Source organism: Dysidea avara, chromosome 13 (genome assembly GCF_963678975.1).
Source record: "Dysidea avara chromosome 13, odDysAvar1.4, whole genome shotgun sequence".
Lineage (NCBI taxonomy): Eukaryota > Metazoa > Porifera > Demospongiae > Dictyoceratida > Dysideidae > Dysidea > Dysidea avara.
The window spans coordinates 7,027,496-7,053,110 of record NC_089284.1 but is presented as its reverse complement, the minus strand read 5'-3'; the positions used below and the strand labels follow the sequence as shown (position 1 = coordinate 7,053,110).

Here is a 25,615-nt window from a genome sequence, read left to right as displayed (position 1 = left end):
ATTTCATCCTCATTGAAGCTCGGACTACGGAGTAATCCCATGCAAGTTAAACGCGAGTTGTTGTTTTGTGCCAGGGTTCTATTGGGGAATATACGGAGAATTTTTTTATTAAAAAATCTCGGATACTGGAATGCCTACTCTAATGCCATACCTGTTTCACTGCCCATACAAAAGTCTCAATAGTAGCAGTGAAATTTCACTGGTATCAGTGAAAAAGTTGTAGTTAATTGTAATTTCATTGGCTAGAATTTATGTTAACAATGTAGCGCCAATTAGTGTTGATGCGTGTTTAGTACATAGCGACAAATTGCGTATATAGCAACGCTAATGCACAGCATGCGTATATACAGCGAGTATGGTATTAACTGGGAATAGCATGGGTATAGCAGTGAAATTTGGGATAAATACCACGAGTGTTGTATTGGAAATGGAGATAAATTTCACGAGGCGAAGCTACCCATGCTAATTAATAAGTATAGTACAAATTTGTGAGTTTTACAATCATAAATATATATATTTATATAGCTAGCTATATGCCTTCAGTATATTGAACCAGTATATATGAATTAATTTGCTATAGACGGGTTGCCTTTTTAAGGCGTGGTCGTTTTACCGTAAATTTTCCACATACTTTCCGAGTTCGCTAAGTCAAAAATGTATTACAGCTATTGGAGAAAATGAACGTTTCGGTTAACTTTAGCAAGCAAGAGTTAGCCATCCTTCAGAACAGAAAGTATGTTATAGAGAAAGGTTTGAGTTATAACATATCCAGCGTGTAAGGTGAAGGCTGAACGAGAAGATGATTTTCTCTCAATCTCGGGTTTTTGGAAAGCGATAAAACTCGCTGAAAACATTCTTTGTAAGACTTTGCTACTACTTAGAATGATAGACTGGATGATTTTAACTCATCTTGTACATTTGAAGAGCCAAAAACGTTAGCCAAACTATTTTAAAAATGGGTTTTTTGTTGACTTCTTGACCAACATTGTAATCATGCGTAAAACGGAAAGTCGCATTTTCTCGCGTTACACAAGGGACACGCCCTAAATAGGCAACCCGTCTATTGAATAGCCGCATGCATGCGAGGTTTGTTTTCCTGAAATGCGTGCTCCACAGCTGTATATAGCCCCACCCTACATTATATCATTGTTGTTGTTAATGTTACGAGAAAAACATGATAGTGAAGTGGCGTTTGCGTTTCGTCTTTTTACTTTTGTTTGTCTCCAATCTCTTTGAAAACTTCGTATGTGCACAAGGTAGCTATAAAGATAAACTGTTTTAACATGCAATATAATTATTAACTGCATGATGTTTATATACCTTATATATCGGATTCTAGACTATATCAAAACTTTCACAGTCAAGGTGTTTCGGTTAAACGATTACATTTTGCCAAAAAGTCGTTTTTGTTAAAAGCAAAAATGCTACTCGGTCAATACATTTCGAGTTAGAACGTTTCGTTCAAACCCATATATCTGCATGGCTAAGATAACAGGAAGTCGCACTACTTTTAAACAAAAGGCATTTCAATCGCAGGGATCCCAGCAGTTGCTGCAGCTACTCGGTATTTTACTACTTAAATGCCTGTCATTCGCTGAGATCCTGGCGACCTTATATATATACGCAGTTTTGTAAATATCTATAATTGCCGCGTTGTCATAACGCCACTACTCTTAAGAATCGGGAATACGTTCAATATAGCCTATATAATACACTGTTAAATGGTAACTGCATCCGAGCTTGTCGTTACATCCCTTCACGAGCATATTGGCAACTTGTTCCTGCAATAAAAATATGTTTCTGCGTTTGGCTATGGGTATATATATATATATATCCATTAATTATAGTGAATTGTAGCTATAGCTGAATTATAATATATAGAAAAGCAAGTATACCTGCTATAACTGCATGCATGCATGCTTATACAATATCAATTATATTTATATATATAGACGGGTTGCCTATTTAGGGCGTGTCCCTTGTGTAACGCAAGAAAACGCGACTTTCCGTTTTACACATGATTACAATGTTGGTCAAGAAGTCAACAAAAAACCCATTTTTAAAAATAGTTTGACATACGTTTTTGATTCTTCAAAGGTACAAGGTGAGTTAAAATCATCCAGTCTATCATTCTAAGTAGTAGCAAAGTCTTACAAAGAATGTATACAACCACGTGATCGATCGTTTACGCGAAATTTGCTCTTCATTCTCAACTCGTCAAATCGACTCCTAAGCTCTCCAGCTGTTGTACCGTGGCGATTTTAACGGTACCACCAAAGGCCAGTTGTTTGTTATTGCAGTACATGCGTTTGTCTCTGTTTGTTTTTGGTCATAGTGGGCATTAATTAGAACAACATCGCTGAGATGGCTAGCCAAACCTCAATCATCAAACGCAAGCTACCAGAAGACACCTCACCTCCCAAAAGAGATAGTAAGAAAACTAAACAAGCCCCACAAGTCGAGAAATGTGTTACTTGTAAAAAAGAAGCTAAGAAAGATGCTGTACAATGTCAGTGGTGCTGTAAGTGGGAACACAGAATATGTGCAGGTCTAACTCAAAACGAGTATAACATTTTGAGTGGTAGCAGTGAGAAAATTATGTTTTTCTGTACGTTATGCTATACAAAAGTTGCTTTCGCACTGAAAGTAGATTCTGGTACATCCGCACTCCAACAGGAGCAGCAGAATGTCAATGCAAGGCTTGAAGCAGTAGAAGAAAAACTCACTGGAATTGTGGAGGGAATAAATGAACAATTAGAGAATTACAACAAACCCTTGTCAAAGATAACCCCTGACCCCAGTGATGAAGAATCTGTTGCCCACTTGACTTCTTCTATCATTTCTGAGCAGAAAGAAAAAGAAAAAAGACAGCTTAATCTAATTTTGCACAATATAGAAGAATCAAAGGAAGAAGACCCACAAACCAGAAAGAGAGATGATATTAAAACAGCTACATCATTGTTTACCGAAAGTTTAGGAGTGGAAACCTTAGTTACTAATGCTATCAGAATCGGAAAGAAAGGTGGTAGAGCCCGCTTACTCAAAGTCACAGTTTCCAACCTCCAAGATAAAGTTGCAATTTTGAGAAACAAGTCTAAACTTAAGAATGGAAATAATTTAAACCAAGAAAAGCCAGTTTACGTATCTGCTGACTGCACGCCACTTGAACAAAAGAAGAACAAAATGTTAAGAAACCAACTAAATGAGATGAACAAAGATGGTAAGAATTACATAATAAAAAACGGCACAATAGTGCCGAGGAGACCATAATTACTAGCAACTCACTCCCCAGCACTGATAATCCCACCCTAAATGATTCTAATTACACATGCACAAACAACAACAAATCTGAGCTGAGAGTACTTAGTTTTAATTGCTGCAGTCTAAGGAGCTTAAACAAAAGAGGGAGGCTCCAAACTTTAATTTTTGAAAACCGACCCCATATTATAATAGGATGTGAGTCACACCTAGATGAAACCTACTCCACTGCTGAAATATTTCCTAACGATTTCTCTGTGATAAGGAAAGACCGAACCTCTGGAGGAGGAGGGGTATTTCTCGCCTTTACAAAAAACTTGAAATTCACAGAACAACCCAACTTATCACAAAATGCTGAAATGATATGGGCTGAAATTTACCCAGTCTCTAATGAGCCATGCCTTGTTTGCTCATTTTACCGGCCACCTGATGCTCTAAGCAACCCTATCCTAAGTTTGAAAGAGGCCCTTCAACACATCAGTAGAACTAAAGGAAACCAATCTAATATTATACTAGCAGGGGACTTTAACTTTCCTAGTATAGAATGGAGTGACGGAATCGGTCATGTTAAACCTGGACCAACATATGGAGCAGAAGTGAATAACCTGTTTGTTGACGTAATTAATGATTTCAGCTTGGAACAACAGATACTTGAACCTACGAGAAACGATAACGTATTGGACTTAGTCCTGACAACATCACCATATCTTATTGACAACATCAAGGTTGTACCTGGAATGTCAGACCATGAAGCAGTTACTTTTACATTGTATACAACTTGCGATGCACCTAATAACAATCCGCACAGAACTTACCTTTTTCACAAAGCAAACACAGAATCAATGCTAGAAGATGTTAGAGCTTTTAAAGACCTGTTCTTCCAGAGTGATCCCTACAAAAGACCTGTTGAAAATAACTGGAATAATTTCAAAGATATGATTTTTGAAATGACGAACAGGCACGTTCCATCAAGAATGGTCAAGAATCGCAAAGAAGCTCCATGGCTAAATCGAGAAATTAAACGTAAGATATCTAAAAGGCGTAGATTGTACAACAAAGCTAAGGCTACACAAAATGAAAACGACTGGAAAGCGTACAGGAAGCTAAGGAACGAAGTTAACAGTTTAGTTGATAAAGCTCATAACAATTACTGTAAATACCTATTTGACGACTCCCACTGCAACAACAGAAAACGATTTTGGTCATTAATCAAGAACTTAAAGAAAGACCATCCAAACGTTACCACCTTAGAAAGTAATGACTCCCTGCTTACTTCTTCTGTTGACATTGCTAATGCATTTAATGATCAGTTCTACACTTTTTTTACTGACGAAGATAACGAAACTCCAAATCTGGACATTCCTACGTATCCCATTTGTGACCACATTATATTTTCAACCGAAGGAATTGAAAACTTACTTCAACAATTGGATACTAGCAAGGCTCCAGGTCCTGATGGGATTCCTACGCAAATACTGAAATTATGCAGAGCTGAAATTGCACCTATACTCCAGGTAATTTTTACTCAATCTTTTACCACCAACAATCTTCCAACTGACTGGCTAACAGCAAATGTTGTCCCTGTACATAAGAAAGGCAACCGAAACTCAGCTAATAATTATCGACCAATTTCTCTTACCTCTACCTGTTGCAAGGTAATGGAACATATTGTTTTTCACTCAATTATGAATCATGTAGACCAAAATAATATCCTCAATAATTGCCAACACGGTTTTAGGCCTAAGTACTCATGTCAATCCCAACTAGTAATGCTAACAGAGGAAATCTTAAAGGTAATGGACCAACAGAAACAAATAGATCTAATTTTATTAGATTTCTCAAAAGCTTTTGACTCAGTTCCTCATAAACGATTATTACAGAAACTATCACACTATGGAATACAAGGAGACCTTCATCAATGGATTAAGGCTTGGCTAACACAACGCAAACAAAGAGTAGTGCTAAATAATGTAACTTCCAGGTTTGTTCCAGTAAAGTCAGGTGTCCCACAAGGCACTGTACTTGGGCCATTAATGTTCCTACTTTACATCAATGACATATCTACAAATATCAACTCCTCGATTCGTCTCTTTGCCGATGACTGTATTATTTACAGAATTATTGATTCAGAAGAAGACAATAGTATCCTACAACAAGATCTAAATAAAGTCTTCCACTGGGCTAAAACTTGGCAAATGAAACTAAATGTTGAAAAGTGTGTTTTTCTACGTTATTCAAGAAGCAAAACTCCCATGCTCACCACCTACAGCATTGACAATAAAGCTCTGGAACTGAAGAGTCAGCATCCATATCTAGGGGTCATATTCCACCAATCAATGTCTTGGTCCCACCACATCGATCATCTTTGCGGCAAAGCAACTAAAAGTCTCAACTTTCTTAAACGTAATATAAGTAAATGCTCCAAAGAAGTTAAGATAACAGCCTATTTAACATCAATACGTCCTCTGCTGGAATATGCTAGTTGTGTCTGGGACCCTCACCAGCTATACTTAATTAATACTTTAGAGAAGGTACAACGTCGTGCTGCAAGATGGGTAGCATCGGATTACAATCCAATGAGTAGTGTCACTTACCTGTTGGATCAACTGCATTGGAAGAGCCTACAGAGCAGAAGATGTATTGATCGTTTGAACTTACTATATAGAGTATTACATCACGCTTTGCCATCTATCCAGCTCCCTGAGTATTTCAAGCCTACTTCATATCCAACTAGATTGCATCACCAATACAGATATATAATTCCTCCAACTAGAACACTTGCTTACCAACAGAGTTACTTTCCAGGGACTATCAAGCAATGGAATAACCTCCCTAATCACATCATCGATACAGAGTCACTAGAACAGTTTAATAATTGTATTTTTGGACTAGATTTGTTGTAATTAACCCCCTTTTTGTTTTGAGGGTCCCCCCCCCTCCTGGATGTAACCAGCACTGAGTGCTGTCTTTCCAGTATCTAATCATAATGTTTTCAGCGAGTTTTATCGCTTTCCAAAAACCCGAGATTGAGGGAAAATCATCTTCTCGCTCAGCCTTCACCTTACACGCTGGATATGTTATAGCTCGAACTTTTCTCTATAACATACTTTCTGTTCTGAAGGCTGGCTAACTCTTGCTTGCTAAAGTTAACCGAAACGTTCATTTTCTCCAATAGCCGTAATACATTTTTGACTTAGCGAACTCGGAAAGTATGTGGAAAATTTACGGCAAAACGACCACGCCTTAAAAAGGCAACCCGTCTATATAGTTTGCCATAGATTTCTCTGCAGTAAACTGCATGCTTGCTTCAAGCCAAGTGCATGTCAAAAAGTTCGTCGTGTAGTTATACTGCACTACCTCGTAATCAGTAAACATACAATCCCTACTGTGTATCAAGACACACGGTAGTGTGTCGTGCGGCCCAAGAAGCCGGCGCGCCACACCGTGAGTATATTGACAGGAAGAACGAAAACGTCATTTTCACACCTTTGTATCTCGGTGATCACTTATCTGATTGGAACCAAATTTGCTACACAGTTGCCCGCCAACCAAGGGAGTCTACATTCCAAATTTGAAGGAAATCGCTCCAGCCATTTCCGAGATACGAGCTGCCAAAGTTTCGTTTTTTTTTTCTTCGTTTTTTTTCTTCTTCTTCGTCTTTTCGCACACTTGCAAAAATTGCTATAACAAGCAAACGCGTACTCCGATCGCCTTGAAATTTGGCACACAGAAAGGGAGTCCAAAGGCGAATCCTAGCATCAACTTTGGTACAAATCCGATGAATGGTTCAGGAGTTATGACCGATTATTCGCGTAAAACAAGATCAATTTGTTGTCACGCCTACAGGGTAAACCGCTTCATGGAATGAGTTGAAAATTGCTATGTAGATGGAGTAACCATCGTAGGAGTGCCTTTTGGTGGTTTGAAAGGAATCGAGATAAAGACCACGGAGATATGACACAAAACCCAACCTGTGTCACAATTACGCGATCGATTTTTATGAATAAAAAAGTATTAGTTTTCACGCCTACTAGGCAAACCGCTTAGAGCAATGAGCTGAAAATCGGTGTATAGCTGGAATAATCTTCATAGAAAGTCCTTCCAGTAGTACAGAAGAATCGGATTACAAACCACTGAGTTATGATTCGAAAGCCAACTCCTTGTAGCAAATGCGAGATCGAGATACTCTAATAGAACAGTCACCCTAATAGAGCATTCGGCTAATTTATTTACTCCATTATAGAATTTTATTACATCACAAGTTATTCTGTAGGGAGTTCAGCTGCAAACAGTTAATCTTATAGACAGTTCAGCAAGAAGACAGTCACCATGTGGAGAGTTAAACAAATATACCACTATAGAGATTCAGAACATTACAAGTCACACTGAAGAAAGTTCAAGCTATAAACAAGTCATGCACTGTGTAGAGAATTCAGCTACAATTAAGTCACTCTCTAGAGAATTCAGTTACACAGAATTCTGCTACACACAAGACACTGTGGAGAGAGTTCAGCTACAAACAAATTACCCTTTAGAGTGATCAGCTACAAACAAAACACTTTGCAGGGTGTTCAACTGCAACAAATCAATTACCTTTAGAGCGATCAGCAATGAACAAATCAACACAAATCTACCTGTAGAGAGATCAGCTAGAAACAAATCACCCTGAAGAGAGTTCAGCTACAAAAAATCACCCTGTAGAGACATCAGCTAGAAACTAGACACAATGTAAGGAGTTCAGCTACAAGCAATCACCCTGTAGAGAGTTCAGCTAAAACAAATCAACCTGCAGAGAGATCAGCAACAAACAAATCACCTTATAGAGAGTTCAGCTACAAACAGATTACCTGTAGAGAGATCAGCTACAAACAAATCAACCTGCAGAGAGATCAGCTATATACACACAAATCAACTTGTAGAGAGATCAGCTACAAACAAATCACCCTGTAGAGAGATCAGCTAGAAACTACACACAATGTAAGGAGTTCAGCTACAAACAAATCACCCTGTAGAGAGATCAGCTACAAACTAGACACAAAGTAAGGAGTTCAGCTACAAGCAAATTACCCTGTAGAGAGTTCATCTACAAACAAATCAACCTGTAGAGCAATCAGCTAGAAACAAATCACCCTGAAAAGAGGTCAGCTACAAAAAATCACCCTGTAGAGAGATCAGCTAGAAACAAATCACCCTGAAGAGAGGTCAGCTACAAAAAAATCACCCTGTAGAGAGATCAGCTACAAACAAATTGCCCTGTAGAGAGATCGGCTACAAACAAATCAACCTGCAGAGAGATCAGCTACACACAAATCAACTTGTAGAGAGTTCAGCTACAAACAAATTACCCTGTAGAGAGATCGGCTACAAACAAATCAGCCTGTAGAGAGTTCAGCTAAAACAAATCAACCTGCAGAGAGATCAACTACAAACAAATCACCTTATAGAGAGTTCAGCTACAAACAAATTTCCCTGTAGAGAGATCAGCTAGAAGAAGTTACCTTGTAGAGAGTTCAGTTTCAAACAAATCACCCTGTAGAAAGCTCAGCTAGAAGAGGTCACCTTGTAGAGAGTTCAGTTACAAAAAAACCACCATGTAGAGAGCTCAGCTACAAACTAGTGACCTTGTAGAGACATCAGCTAGAAGAAGTTATCTTGTAGAGAGTTCAGCTACAAAGAAACCATTCTTTAAAGAGCTCAGCTGCAAACAAACCACCTGTACAGAATTCAGCTACAAATAAATCACCCTGTAGAAAGATGAGCTAGAAAAGTTACCTTGTAGAGAGTTCAGTTACAAAGAAACCACCATGTAGAGAATTCAGCTACAAACTAGTGACCCTGTAAAGACATCAGCTAGAAGAAGTTACCTTGAGAGAGTTCAACTACAAAGAAACCATCATGTAGAGAGTTCAGCTACAAACAAATCTACCTGTAGAGAGATCAGCTAGAAGAAGTTACCTTGTAGAGAGTTCAGCTTCAAACAAATCACCCTGTAGAAAGATCAGCTAGAAGAGGTCACCTTGTAGAGAGTTCAGTTACAAACAAACCACCATGTAGAGAGCTCAGCTACAAACTAGTGACATTGTAGAGACATCAGCTAGAAGAAGTTACCTTGTAGAGAGTTCAGCTACAAAGAAACCATTCTTTAAAGAGCTCAGCTGCAAACAAACCACCTGTACAGAATTCAGCTACAAATAAATCACCCTGTAGAAAGATGAGCTAGAAAAAGTTACCTTGTAGAGAGTTCAGTTACAAAGAAACCACCATGTAGAGAATTCAGCTACAAACTAGTGACCCTGTAAAGACATCAGCTAGAAGAAGTTACCTTGAGAGAGTTCAGCTACAAAGAAACCATTATTTAAAGAGCTCAGCTGCAAACAAATCACCTATACAGAATTCAGCTACAAACAAATCACCATGTAGAGAGATCAGCTAGAAGAAGTTAACTTGTAGAGAGTTCAGCTACAAAGAAACCATCATTTAGAGAGTTCATCTTCAAACAAATCACCTGTAGAGAGTTCAGCTACAAACAAATCTCCCTGTAGAGAGATCAGCTAGAAGAAGTTACCTTGTAGATCGTTCAGCTACAAACAAATCACCCTGTAGAGAGATCAGCTAGAAGAAGTTACCTTGTAGAGAGTTCAGCAACAAAGAAACCACCATGTAGAGAGTTCAGCTGCAAAGAAATCACCCTGTATAAAATTCTGCCACAAACAAATTGCCCTGTAGAAAGATCAGTTAGAAGAAGTTACCTTGTAGAGAGTTCAGCTACAAAGAAACCATTCTGTAAAGAGCTCAGCTGCAAACAAATCACCTGTACAGAATTCAGCTACAAACAAATCAACCTGCAGAGAGATCAGCTAGAAGAAGTTACCTTGTAGAGAGTTCAGCTACAAAGAAACCATTCTGTAAAGAGCTCAGCTGCAAACAAATCACCTGTACAGAATTCAGCTACAAACAAATCAACCTGCAGAGAGATCAGCTAGAAGAAGTTAACTTGTAGAGAGTTCAGCTACAAAGAAACCATCATTTTGAAAGTTCAGTTACAAACAAATCTCCCTGTAGAGAGATCAGCTAGAAGAAGTTACCTTGTAGAGAGTGAAGCTACAAACAAATCACCCTATTGAAAGATCAGCTAGAAGAAGTCACCTTGTAGAAAGTTCTGTTACTAAGAAACCACCATGTAGAGAGTTCAGCTACAAACTAGCTACCTTGTAGAGACATCAGCTAGAAAAGTTACCTTGTAGAGAGTTCAGCTACAAAGAAACCATTCTGTAAAGAGCTCAGCTGCAAACAAATCACCTGTACAGAATTCAGCTACGAACAAATCATCCTGTAGAGAGATCAGCTAGAAGAAGTTACCTTGTAGATAGTTCAGCTACAAACAAATCACCCTGTAGAGAGATCAGTTAAAAGAAATTACCTTGTAGAGTGTTCAGCTACAAAGAAACCATTATGTAGAGAGTTCAGCTGCAAAGAAATCACCCTGTAGAAAATTCTGCCAGAAACAAATTGCCCTGTAGAAAGATCAGTTAGAAGAAGTTACCTTTTAGAGAGTTCAGCTACTAAGAAACCACCTGTACAGAATTCAGCTACAAACAAATCACCTGTACAGAATTCAGCTACAAACAAATCACCTGTAGAGAGTTCAGCTACAAACAAATCTCCCTGTAGAGAGATCAGCTAGAAGAAGTTACTTTGTAGATAGTTCAGCTACAAACAAATCACCCTGTAGAAAGATCAGTTAGAAGAAGTTACTTTGTAGAGAGTTTAGCTACAAAGAAACCATTCTGTAAAGAGCTCAGCTGCAAACAAATCACCTGTAAAGAATTCAGCTACAAACAAATCACCCTGTAGAGAGATCAGCTAGAAGAAGTTACCTTGTAGATAGTTCAGCTACAAAAAATCTCCCTGTAGAGAGATCAGCTAGAAGAAATTACCTTGTAGAGAGTTCAGCTACAAAGAAACTATCATGTAGAGAGTTCAGCTGCAAAGAAATCACCACTGTCCAAATTTCAAGGCAATAGCTCTTTCCAATCTGAAGTTATCAATTGTCAAAGTTGGCAAATTGGATGTGTGTGGAAGACCCCTTTTCGCAAATCCGATCACATATAATTTGTACATTTACTGATAAAATATTTAAAGTACATCTACTTCATCTTTTCGTCTTCCTGTAGTAAAGAAAAAAAACATAAGTTAAAAAAGTCCCAAAGCTGGCCATAGGCCGGCTTTGGGGTATACAAATACAAAAAGAAATGAAATCTAATCCAAAACAGCCAAGCTGTAAAAAAAGTGTGCGGCCCTCAGAAAGGCTATGGTGAAAAAAGATGTGAAATCCAAGGTGGCGGCCAAGAAATGGCTGTGATGGTAGGTTAATGGTAAAAATTTTAATAACGACAATTCAGGTAAATTTTGTGAAGCGGCACAAAAATTCACCTGAATTGTCGTTTTTAAAATTTTTACCATTAACCTACCATCACAGCCATTTCTTGGCCGCCACCTTGGATTTCACATCTTTTTTCACCATAGCCTTTCTGAGGGCCGCACACTTTTTTTACAGCTTGGCTGTTTTGGATTAGATAGACTTTACATTTGCAACCAGCAGGTTAATTAAATGTATATATATAGGGTTGCAGCAGATGCTGCATCTTATACATGTATAGTGAGAGGGTCGATAGATTTACGCGATGATCTTCGCCCATGCACATGCATGCATGCTTTGCATAGCTCAGCCACTGGTGAAGTTGGCGCAACTCGCAAGTTTAACAATCGCTGAAGTTGCCACGAGAGGCTGCACAATAAGTATCAGGTGCTCTATTTCTGCAGTTGTGTGTCTAGCATGCAGAAATTCAGAACACTACAACTCAAATAAATGTAGCTATACAGCAAAGCAAGTAACAAAGAACTATAGCTATGTTATACTCTTACATACGTTCGTTGAGATGTGAAATAGCTGTATTACCGTGCAGTCAATGCAGATTACAATGTATATATATACAGATTAATAAATTGTAATTCTGTGAAGTATTGCGGCGGGTGTTTGGGGCAAGCACAAGCGAGCCCTATATTGTTTGTATTACTCATGATATATGCGTGTCTCGCCACAGCATAAGTTGGTTAGATATATAGCTGGTCGGAATGTTTTAAAAGCTGGTTAGATTTATTGCTTTCATACAGCTGCAGTAGCTGGCTAGCCAAGGGGTAATATATATAGTCTAGTATATATATACCCATGCATGCACTATAATAAAACGATGTAACAACAGCTAGCTACAATTAAGGCTTAATAACTGGAGCCCTGGCAAGACAAAAAAATTAAATTGCAACTACTTATAAAACTAAGTAATTATAGACCAGCTATCAACAGATCGCTACTATAAGATCACTCCAAATAAATTCTCTGTTTCCCGTCCACCGCCCGCATCTAGTTACTGCCAGCTCTAAATATTCCATTATTCCGTATTCTTCCATTATTTTCTGGTTATTCTTGCATACTGATAGGCTCAGTAAAAGCCATCTTGAAACAGTGTCAGCTCACGTGTCAACAGTGCTGTCAAGTCAGCACAAACTTCACGTTTATGTTGTTTTTGCAACTTACAAAGGAAGGAACCGGCAAGCTTAAGCATGCTTTTATGCAGCCTTTTTGGCTGTGCCAGGCAAATAATGGCTTGAAAAGCTAGCCAATCTTATAATGAAATAATGGAAATGGACCGCCCGCCCGCATGCAAATATGTCCTAGTCCAGGACGGGAAACAGAGAATTTATTTGGAGTGGCCTTAGCTATACATCCCATGCATGATACCGAAGCCCGTTCGAATCGTGTGACGCCGTAGCTATACATGCATTGCTTTGCGTAGTGTCGTGCATAGCACTTATCAGGCTGCTGCATGTATATGCTGGACGACTAAAACAAAAGATCAACTCCTGCATCCCTTTCGCCGTAATCGGATCAAAGCCTGCGATCATACATTCACGCCCTACGCGGGAACCACACTGTCTGGTTTCAGCGTTGAAACCGGGTCGGGTCATCCAAGTCTGACCCGGTTTACAAATTATCCGGGTCTGACCTGGATTGGATCACGTGAGAAACGAAATTGTTCGTTTGAACGTATAAACGCTATCGCGTAGCTCTTTCGTGAGCCACGCCCACTTATCGCGTTACAAACATACGCTCAGCCACGCCCATTTATTAGTAAGTGCAGTATGTAGCAAGAAACTGAAGTGGTGAGGGGTAGCTATTGTTAGTAGGTGATGACCTTTTTTTTTTGGTCTTCAACCTACAGCTAGGCTGAAGTTGCAATTCTAAAAGTCTGAATCCGACCCTGTTTACTCAACACGAATCGAACGCTCAAAACGTAGTCTCACTCGCTCGAGATTAGCCGAAACATAGCTCTTATCGCACGCCTCGGCTTTAATTAATCCGGGTCAAATCCGGGTCTGACCCGGATTGCTATCCGGATCAGTGGGTCATCCGGGTCAGCAGTAGTGACCCGGTTTCAACGCTGTCTCGTTTACGCGAGACCAGAACTACATAGCTATATGTTTGTTTGGCACTGATAAAGCTAGCTGCTTGGCTCAGTTAAGCATCAGAATATTATATTTAAGTTAACTATAACTCATAGCAATGATGGGCGGAAAGCATTCGTAGTTAAATCGATTGTGGGATTGGCTGTCTTCATTATTGTCTGTGATGCTTTCAAACTGATATTATATAGGCAAGGTGAGAAGCAAGGGCACTTTACTTTGGTGCTTTCTAATATTTCATGACAAGGGAAGTCTTATTTCTACAGTATATCCTACTTCAGCTGATTCTGCTGACTCGGGAGGGCGTTATTTAGAATTTCTGACACTTAATTCAAACTACAACTAAATGTCTACAAAGGACGCTGTATCTGCTAATTTTACTCCACCGAATTGTAAGAAGCAAAAGGACAAGAACAAAGCTGAAACTGAACCTGAGGATGTGCTGTGTGTGACAAGCCAATCTTAGAATGATCAGAAACTAGTGATGGACAGGAGGCTATATTTTGCGACGGTCGTAATGCCTGGATGCATCGAAAATGCAGTGAACTGTCTTCAACCTTATTTGATATTCTTAGTAATGAATCAAAAGAACATTTCCGCTGCTGTCACTGCATGTTTACACTCAAAGAGATGAAATTAACATTCTAAAACAAATTTTTGAGTCTGACTGAAAAATTTTCTAGCTTAGAATCCAACAACTCTATCAAGACCAACACAACTTCCGTAACTGAAACTAACCACTCCATCACAACTTCCGAAATTCCAATATGTAATCATATAATCACCTTCATACTCCTTCCTCTGGTTTCGTTGAACCTCTCAAGGCAAAGTCTGATAAACTGTTTAATGTGGTCATGTATGGAATCAAAGAATTCCAACCAAACAGTTCAAGAGCCACTAGATTAAAGCGTGACATGCAAAATGTACTTACTAATATTGATCCTGCTCTCTCCAAGTCATCAATTAGGGAGTTCCATCGACTAGATACCTCCAACCCAAAACCCAGACCTATTTTAATTAAATTTCTTCACACCTTTGATACAACATTTGTCTTGTCTAAAAGATCTTCAGTGCCAAAACAAATTCTAGTCAAGCCTGTCATGACCAGAGAAGAAAGAGCAATCAAAGCAGTCTATCTGAGAACAAGGTGGCAATTAGCTCGGAATGGCACTGACAAGAAGCTAGTCAAGCTAAGAGGAAACAACATTTATGACAATAAGAGTCTCTTTCGCACAATTAAGGTCTAACAGCACAGAATCATATGTAATGACTCCAGTTACCACCAATGATGGTTAAGTTATTAAATTCATCAGTCACAGCCACCCACCTTCAATCTAAACTCTCCTTAGCAACTGTACGTATGTATGTAAATAAGTAATATAGGGTAATGTACAAGGCTGTTGGTGCATGTTACCTTCAGGCCTCTGTTGTGCTTACGTCATAAAGTTTAAATAAATATAATCTCCTTAATTAACTAAAGGTGTTGCAGGAGGTGTTCCCAAGTCGCGTGCATAGAAATTTTGAGTGGATTGATCATGGTAAAATACCGATCATACCCATGATACATTATCAGTGGCCAAGTAGCTATACATGCTGTACCTTTACCAGTATCATCAAAATCATAACTTATAAACAATTAACACCATGCATTCAAGTCCAGCTATATGAAAGAGTATTTTAACACAGGAGAGTGTGGTTATATATAATAGCTTGGCAGTACTTGGCTGTTAGCCATAATTAAATGTAAAAGTGCCTTCAGAGTTATGCCGAACCCTACCAATTAGTTGCCTATTTCAGCAACTAGACACATTTATTTATAAATCCTCCATTGGTTCTTCATTGGACTGGTTTGAAGTTTTCACTAACTGACATGGGGACATTTGCCAACTCATTTTTAACTTCAACAATGATTAACGATTTTGTACATCACTACCAGCCTCAAGTCCCTTCTACCTTTAAATGTTGGCCATTACATTGTACTATATAACATGCATACTAGAAATCATTACTAACTTTTACTTCCACTCCCTGCATTCTGTTCCATTTTAAGATGCAGAACTTTGTTGTTACACCGTTTTTGGGTTACTGGCGTGTATGCTACTAGTCCATGTGGTGGTGACAATAATTAAACTCCAGTAGGTGACAATATCAAATGTTAGGAAATGGCTTGAAGTTCATTCACTAAGAGACTCCAACAAAAGTCTCTGAGTGCTAAGAGACTTGTAGCATAAGTTAATTGCTTATCACTATATATGCACACAAGAATTTATTAACCACCAAAATATTTGTGTCAAAAAATAAAGTGTTGTTATTGTTGATTGTGCATATATTATATTATACCAAATATTAATACTTTATTTACTGTCTCAATACTTGATGACCTTCTTCCATCATGCTTTGTAAAAACCTTATGTACCTGTAAGGATCATGAAAAATTAATGTCTCATACAGCTAAGACACTTTCTCAGCGTAGATACCTTGCATGAAGAAAATGACGAAATGAATGATTAACCAGTGCATGCATATTCATAAAAAATTGACTTTTGTCATATTATCCATGATATTAGCACTATTATAGCATATACACATATACAAGGTGATTGATTAAACAATACAGCATCTGTGCACATCAACTGTTGTTGTGTCTTATAGTCTCTATTTGGTGTATTGTAATTGGTGTGAGTAACTGCGGGTGACTATTTCATATTTTGTCCTTGGTAGCATCAACCCATTCACCAGATTTATTCAACACTTTCCATTTTGAGGATGCACTTTGTACTTTTACATAATTATGTTTTTGTGTACATAAACCTGCAATCTTTGTTTACACATCAGTATGTCAGTATGTGTGGTGAGCATGACTAAGCCAATGTATAGCATTGTTCTATTAATACACAGAGGCAGGAGACATCCGCTTGGTAGATGGATACAGGCCAGCTGAAGGTCGTGTTGAGATGTGGTACAATGGCTGCTGGGGAACAATCTGTGATGATGGTTGGGGTTTGAATGATGCCCGTGTGGTTTGCAGACAGCTTGGCTACTCAGATGCTCTACGAGCACTTCAGCGTGCTTCACATGGACAGGGAGAAGGGGCCATAGTATTGGATGACTTGCAATGCATCGGAACTGAAGCAAATCTCCTTGAGTGTCCAAGTTTTACAAATCCTGGTGTGCACAACTGTGGTCATTTTGAAGATGCCAGTGTTATATGTGAAAATGATATTAGTGAGTTACATGTCCACATGTGTAAACATAAAGCTACTGAGATGATATAACCAAATATTATTGTATATGCTGCAATGCCCAAATGCATTTTAAATACAGGACTTGTTAATGGCTCTAATCAGTTTGAAGGACGGGTGGAAGTGTACGTGAATGGACAATGGGGGACTGTCTGTGAAGATTGGTGGAATCTTCAAGATGCTGCTGTTGCATGTCAACAGTTGGGCTATGGATATCCAGTTGATGCTATACGACAAGCTCCATTTGGCTCTAATGAAAACATACCCATCCTTTTGGATAACCTTGACTGTAGGGGTAATGAAAACCGACTACAAGACTGCCGTGCACGAGTTGGAAGTACTTCACACAATTGCGATCACAGAAAAGATGTTGGACTAATCTGCTTTGATGCCAGTAAGCAAATTTGTTATAAACTATAAACACTCATTGTAACAATCCATGCAGGATTGGTTGATGGCTCTTTTCTCTATGAGGGTCGTGTAGAAATATTTTATAATGGTGCTTGGGGTACAGTTTGTGATGATGGCTGGGATATTACAGATGCAAATGTACTCTGTCGTCAGTTGGGTTATCCTGGTGCAGAATTTTCATATAGACTAGCTGCATTTGGTGAAGGAACTGGTTTAATACAATTTCGAGGTCTAGGCTGCAATGGAAATGAGAATAGTATAACTGAATGTCCAGCTGGTCCAAATCCCAACACGGAGTGTAGCCATGCAGAAGATGCTGGAGTTCGTTGTCTAAGAAATATAAGTAAGCTAGTCTTGGTCATATGTGTGTGAATATATTTTTAATTTTGATTGTAGGACTGATTAACACAACTGGTAATGAGTCAAGTGCAGGTCGTATAGAGGTTTACAGAAACAACACGTGGGGAACAGTGTGTGATGATTTACTTGGACGCCTCGATGCTGATTCAGCTTGCAAACAGTGGGGTACAAATACTCGTGCCATTTCATGGAATGGTCGTGCATTCTATGGTCGAGGTACTGGACCAATACACCTAGACAATTTAAATTGTCAAACTGGCCAGGAATCTTTATTTTTTTGCACTGTAACTACTCATGATTGCACCCATGCAGAAGATGCTGGTGTCAGTTGCCCAACTGTTCGTAAGTTATCATATTACATATGCTATTAAGTAATTTGTACAAAACTGTATGTAGTTCTGTAATTATGATGGGTTCAGATGAAAATAGATTTCTCATGATCCCTGCTATACAATTTTCATGAATGTGCAAAATGTACAATTGGAGAGGCTATATAGCACCCATATGCTTTAAAAGTAGCTATCTCTAGAAAGGTCAGTATGTGATCAGTTAAATAGCAATGTGTAAATACTCTTGGACTCTATTTAGGCATTTTTGTGTGGGTAAGAAATAAACTCCACCTTATTTTCTAATATACTATGCACGTTCAAGCACAATATAACATATGTGGATGAGTACACATTCCTACTAGAGTGCAATGATGTAATGAGGGAACTTAAAAACTGCATCACGTGAGCATGCATGGTTGCCATAGTGCCAGTATTATTGTGAAAGATCCAGCTGCTTTTGTTAATACTACTGCAGAAAGAGTCATGAAAGAGGTAACTGATTTAGCATAGAGTCTAAAGTGGCTATAAGGCATAATGTAGAGTCTATGAAATTTATTACTAAAACTCTCAGGCCCTTAGTAGTGCCCTCACTGTGCTCATGTGCTAAAGCCATAAGCCGCTACAAAATATTACTTTGATGCATATCATACAGTGGGATAGTACTGAATATTAGGGATCATGAAGGTTGGAAGTGTTGGTATAACCAAGCCCAAAACACCTTCAGTACGACCTCAAACAATTGCAAAATGTTACTACAAATTTAAAAAAAAGTTATTTAGTGGAATTTTCTACTGACTGACTACATGACTACTGATGCCTTCAAACAAGTATAACTTGATAATGGCTATGGCTATGCACTTGATTTTTGCACTGTTTGACATCACTGCAGCCCAACACATGCCATTTATTGCCAATGTATGCTTCATGAACTGTGCCCTCCTTTGAGTCCCATTTATCTTTGCTGACAGCACAAGCTGTCGATTTGCAGTAGTGCCGTGTGATGGCTTCCCTACAGGATGGGAATCATCCATTGAGACTGGATTGATTGCATGCAGAGGTCCTTCTCCTAGTGTTCTTCATATGTAATGCTGTGTAACGGGCTGAAAACAAAGTGTGATGGCTACTTCAATATTTCAGTAATTGATAGTTAGGGCACATGTCTGGATGAAACAATAAGCCTGGCACCATTCCTTCCATTCTAATGTGTGTTCACCAGTCATAATAGGTCGCCTACACCTGTAGTGGACATTTTATTCTAAATTCAGTCATTGTCTTCAAGTGTAGATGACCTACCTTGTTTACTATTTATTTCTATAATCCCTTAAAATTTTTTTTGATTTTTCCTTGTATAGGGCAAATTTAATTCTTATCTGCATAACTAAACAGGCACTGCAATTTGAATTTTTTTATGTTAAAATTATATGAAACTTATTTATTTGAATATTTTCTTACACAACTACTGTATAGTAAACATATATAGCTACTAGCCAATGTTTCCAGAATTAACTCTATGTAGTTTTAATTACTGCTTTTAATACTGTAGCAACTAAGACACATGTATCAAGCATCAAAGAATGCAACTGATAATCTTTTTTACTTATGCTAAGTCACTAGACTTGTGGTAACAACAGACACTACTAAGTATCCAGAGAATTTGCGGAATCTTTGCAATACAGGAAGTCACCAGAAATATGACTGATCAAAGTTGTGGTGACGCATTTCAAAGTTGATCGATCACATTTTTCAGTTGGCACTTTATGGTTTTGTTGCAAACATTCTGCAAACCGCTGTACTTATACCTACATACCAACAGCTCTTAAATAGCTTACAAATTACGCTGACTCTCTTTTGCAGTAAAGAAATGTATAAGCAGTGGACAAACTCTACTTATTATTGTAGTAATTGTACAGTTTTGAATGTTTGGCATAGCAGAATTTATAAGCATTTTGTAATACTTTGAGTGCTTGTAAGCTTATGGGTGTAGCTAACAACTGTTATTTTTGTGCAAAAATCTTGAAAAATTTTCATGTATGTTGTGTGCTCTTTGTGAACTTTTCACATAAACTGTATTGCTTATGAAACGTTTTTGATGTAGTCTCACCACAAATTGGGCTTTAATAACCTTAATGGCCATAGTTTCATTTATTGAAGAAATATATGAGTTTTTATAAGTTACAATCAGCTACATCAACTATATAGCAGTCATTCAAAACCATTTGTGTGTTTGCATAATGTTTTTCTTCATACAATAATAAGCAGTTATGTATACTCTAATGGAGCAGTCAATTACATTCTAATAGTACAATCAAATACTGATTGAATGTAATGCTGGTCACTCAACAAAGAACTTTTGAAAACTGTTTATCCACTAATTAGACATGATCTATTTTTTTGTTTGCTTTATTATAATTATGTAAATATGAATCCACACAAAAAAGCCAAGCTGTGAAAAAAGATTGTGTATATGTTCTGCAAAACCCCTGGATGATAAAAGTTATAAGATGCTGGCTAGTAAATTGTACCATCATTGCTACCATTTCTTGGCCACCACCTTTGAGTTCCCAACTTTTTTCACTCAGATGTTTGAAGATCATGCAATGGAAATTCTAAAATTACTTGTTCTTGAGCATTCTAACTATGAGGGATCACTTTGTAGATAGAAATGTTGGTGAAAGCAAACCCTATAGCTGGCTTTGAGGCCATATAAAATACAGAAAGAAGTGAATAAAAAAGCCAAGCTGTAAAAAGGGAGTAGCCTTCAAAACACCTGAATTTAAAAAGTAAAGGCGGTGGCCAAAAATGGCTGCAATGATAATAAATTTAACAATTATCATGCATTGCATTATTCATCAAAACAATTGCAGCCATTTCTTGACTGCCACCTTTTGATTTCACAAGTTTTTAACCCAGGTGTTTTGAAGGCCACACTGTATATTACAACTTGGTTGTTTTGAGTTGACTATCTATATTGAAGCATTTGAACTAACCCTCTGTTAGATATTGGATGTAACTGCTTGTTGGCCATAACAGTCTTCCTGTTATGATAAAAATAAATATCAGAGTGGTCCTTCCACAATCCAGCCATCAATTAAGCAAACATTCTGTTATTTGAAGACTGTTCAGTTAGAGTATTCAATTGAACGGGGTTCTGTATACTAATGAATGAGATCATTTACCTAAATCTGTTGATTATCTGTATACACTCAGGGCCCAGTAAGTTCAGATAATAGAGGGACCTCAAACAAGTGTACTATGCTACTAGCTGATTTCAACAAGTCACTGTAGACACAGCCAAAAATACATATAGATGAAAGGTGCTATATAAAAAGACATTCACTCTACAATAATAAAAGCACAAAGAGAAAAACCTTGATTCAACTACACAAAATATTAGCTTTGTACCGTATCATGTGGCTAGTTTGATACTGCAAATTGTTGCAATCAAATGAGCATTATGTACCTGTCAAACATCATCATCCATAGTCTTGTAATAAAAAGCACTTACAGTGTATGTAGCTTTTTACAGTACAATTAGTGCCAAAATGAGGGGACTAACAATATGCACTAGTGAAGATGTTCTTAATTTTGCTCCAACACAATATGGATCAATCACGGTGAACTTATATGCTATTCAAAGGAAAGGATAGAGCTAGACACACACCACCCCTTTTTACATTTCATTTGTGCATAATTTATACCACCAAGTGTAGCATTATTTTCAGTGACAAAGTAGATGTGGACAATGATTCAAAAGGCTTATCTGGCAATAATGATCTAATAGTAATAGACAATTTTGACATAATGCCTGATAAAGACAGTGATGAAACTTGAAATTACATATATGGTAAAGACAAAAAATTAACAGGGGAGACAGTAATACATGTCCATAGCACAGGCATTGAATCTTATGTCATAAACAAAATGATGCATCTCATGATCACACCAATAAAACAATTGTGATTCCCCATACTACAAAAATGAAGCATACAGTTCTACTCGTTATTTCATTACACCTGTTTGAAACTATCAATTTGTTGGTTATTCAGTAAAAAATGAAATAGAAAATAATAAGGTAAAATAAAAACCAATTACATATGCATTCTTTTCAGGTCAGTCAGTGTTCATCAGCCATGGCTCCTCATTATCTCCACGCAGTGTTGGGGCAATTACCTTTTAAAAGTAACTCGTTACATATTACATATTACTTGCAACTAAACTATTTAGTTAGTTACATATTACCCAAAAATAAAGTAACTGTAATGATATTACATATTATATTACTTTGTGTCCACAGCCTTAAGCTGTCATGTGTGAGACTACCACCTTATCACGTGACATGATTGTGTTGTTGGACAATGTGCAAATCTTGGTTATAAGTAAGAAGCTGGTGAATAAGCTTCAGTCAATAGGCATCGTTACTTTGTTGTGGCTAGGAATTACTTAGTGGATTAGTAACGAGATTAGTAACTTCGTTACTTGTAGTAACAATATTAGGTAATATTACACTCGTTACAGTAATTTGATTACTTAGGTAACGCATTACATTTGTAAGTAAAATAACTTGAGTTGTATTACCAGCTTTTATAGTGTATTTTGTTATATTACTTTGTCACCACAAAAGTAATAATTATTATGTAACGTGTTACATAAGTAATGTGTTACCCCCAACACTATCTCCACATTAATGTATTAACAAACATTTTAACCATAGGACTTGTTGGAGGAGACACCCCTTATGAAGGAAGGGTGGAAGTTAATTATAATGGACAATGGGGCACAATTTGTGATGACTTTTGGTCTCGTGCAGATGCAAATGTGGTGTGTCGACAGTTGGGGTATGGTACAGCAGCTGCTTGGCCAAGAGTAGCAGAGTTTGGTGCAGGAAGTGGTACAATTTGGTTGGATAACCTTCGATGTACTGGAAATGAGACTGATCTATTCACATGTCGACATAATGGCCCAGGAAATCATAATTGCAATCATAATGAAGATGCTGGTGTGGTGTGCACTGATATTCGTAAGTGTATAGCATTATACATATTGTAGGGTTCATAATTGATTGTACTCCTACACTCAATGTCTGCTTGCCCTTCACAAGAGCTTCATAGTGCTGATGGATGTGTTGGCACATAGTCTGTGTAACAGAGGGGACATACATGGTTACAAATGGTACAAGTTACTGCTGATCGATTGCACTACTAGGAAATTGTAAAAGTGAGGGAATTGACCAGAGCATCAAATCTCTGCAAGCATTGATCTGTGGTAACTTTCATATGACAGAACACAACAATACTTTTTAGTACTGAGGTGGGAACTTGTAGTTAATGTGTTGCTAACATGAATAGTAGCAGCCACAATATAAATCTATAAGAGAGAGAACACATTTCACACCTATTGACCTAACAGAGTTGTACAACAAACCAGAGCCACTTCTTTGCCTTATGTTATGCAAATGAATGATTATATGGATGAAATATCCTGGATAGCGAAATTCACAATAACTAAAGTGGTGTACTACATGTTATATCAACTACTATTATGTGTTAAATATATATATATATATATATATATATATATAGGTTTGGCTGGTGGAACTTCAAGTTACAATGGTCGTGTGGAAGTGTTTACAATGGGTCAATGGGGTACAATTTGTGATGATTGGTGGAGTCTGAATAATGCTGACACAGCATGTCGACAACTTGGTTTTCCCTTTGGAGCAAGTGAAGCCATAAGTGGATTTGGTGGTGGAACAGGTCCAATTTGGCTGGACAATTTGGCCTGTGGTGCTTACACTCAAATCATTTTTAATTGTTACTCACCTAATCAAGTAGGAGTACACAACTGTGATCACACTGAAGATGCTGGTCTAACTTGCATCCCAATACGTAAGAGCAATCTTGTGAAGCTAACATGCTGTGCTATTTAATCAATTTATAATTTTCAGGTCTTGTGGGTGGTAATTGTCCCAATGAAGGAAGAATTGAAGTCTTTTACAATGGAGACTGGGGCACAGTTTGTGATGACTTTTGGGGTACAAATGATGTTAATGTTGTCTGCAAGCAACTGGACTATGAAACCAATGGGGCTATTGCTTATAGAAATGCTCAGTTTGGACAAGGAACAGGTGACATTGTTTTAGACAATGTTCGATGTCGTGGAAATGAATCAAGCATATTTGATTGTCCACACAATGGAGAAACGAACCACAATTGTGATCACAGTGAAGATGCTGGAATCTTCTGTCCTGTTCCAGGTACCCAAACCATTTTTATCCAAACCATACACTGATAGCTATAATGTGCATTTACATATTGCAGCAATATAAATCCCACTTAAAAAGGATACTAGAAAAGATTGCTTTCAAGATCTATATGCAAACTTGTCATCAAAAGAATGTTATAGGTGCAACCCTTTTTATTAATCAGTTGTGTTTCCTGCTACTTGATGAGTGGATGAATACCATATAATACCAGTTTAGCGTGGACATTCAAAGGTGCCACTCGGGATTTAACTCGAAGATTTTCCTGGAAATATCATGGGAACACGGTTTTCTCATCACTTTGATGCTTAACCAGTTCAAAGATATGATATGCTTTGACTCATTATATTAAGTGACCATCTATTGTGAGTTTGGGTTTACAAGTTAGGCTGCCCAGTGTAGTTGCTAAGTTTTGACTAGTTGATAGTTACTAAATGATGAATTATCAGTAAAATAATCGTTTGGCAATGCATATTTCTGCCCAGGTTAGGGTATTATCTGTATAATTCCCTGTGGTTAGGACTCTAGTTATAATGCACTATTGAATACGGTAGCAAAAGGTATATTATGAGCAAGATGCACTTTACATTGTGGGTTTTAATGATCCCCTGTGGCTTACAATTGATACTCCTGTGCCAGGTTCTCAATTGAGACCAATTGAATCCCACTGTCTCTTGATGATATAGGTTACTTATACAAGGTGAAAACCATACTTAGTGAGTACTAGTGTTATAATTAAAATTAATCTGAAACTTTGATATAGTAACTATAATAAGGTTAGCCACTTCAAAGGTTCTGGACAAAATATCAGACCACTTTCAACTACATCAAAGGCTTTATGTTAAAAGTAATACCTTTACAGAGGTGTAATACAAGTTAAGGTGACTTCAAAGGTTTACAAGTACTTTAAAGTGTCACGTACTAGTTGTAATATCTGTACTTGTGGTCTACCTGATATGTCTACTCTCAGCCCTTGGGTAGGCATAGCTATCAGGCCACTCATGCCCATGTTACTACTTACAGCTATAAAATATACCACTTTAGTGTGGGTGTTCAAAGGTGCCACTTGGGTCACATATTGTTAGGGCAATATCATGGGAACGTGGTTTGCTTTGATGCTCAACCAGTTCAAAGATATACGCTGATACACTTTGAGCAACACGCAGGATTCCATTGTTGGGATTCAGTATTATTTTCTTAGCCAGGCTAAATGTAGTTGCAAAATTACGACGAAT

General features: G+C 37.8%; 1 protein-coding gene across 1 annotated transcript in view; it reads left to right on the top strand.

The window, feature by feature from the left end:
* Positions 1-1,153: 1,153 nt before the first annotated feature.
* LOC136242480 (uncharacterized) overlaps positions 1,154-25,615 on the top strand; it is a 58,109-nt gene continuing 33,647 nt past the window's right edge. Inside the window, exons 1-8 of the mRNA XM_066033910.1 lie at positions 1,154-1,256; positions 16,678-17,004; positions 17,104-17,415; positions 17,467-17,775; positions 17,829-18,134; positions 22,833-23,138; positions 23,701-24,006; positions 24,066-24,374. Coding sequence (XP_065889982.1) covers positions 1,175-1,256; positions 16,678-17,004; positions 17,104-17,415; positions 17,467-17,775; positions 17,829-18,134; positions 22,833-23,138; positions 23,701-24,006; positions 24,066-24,374 — 2,257 coding nt within the window. The 5' untranslated portion in view covers positions 1,154-1,174. The remainder of the gene's footprint in view (positions 1,257-16,677; positions 17,005-17,103; positions 17,416-17,466; positions 17,776-17,828; positions 18,135-22,832; positions 23,139-23,700; positions 24,007-24,065; positions 24,375-25,615) is intronic.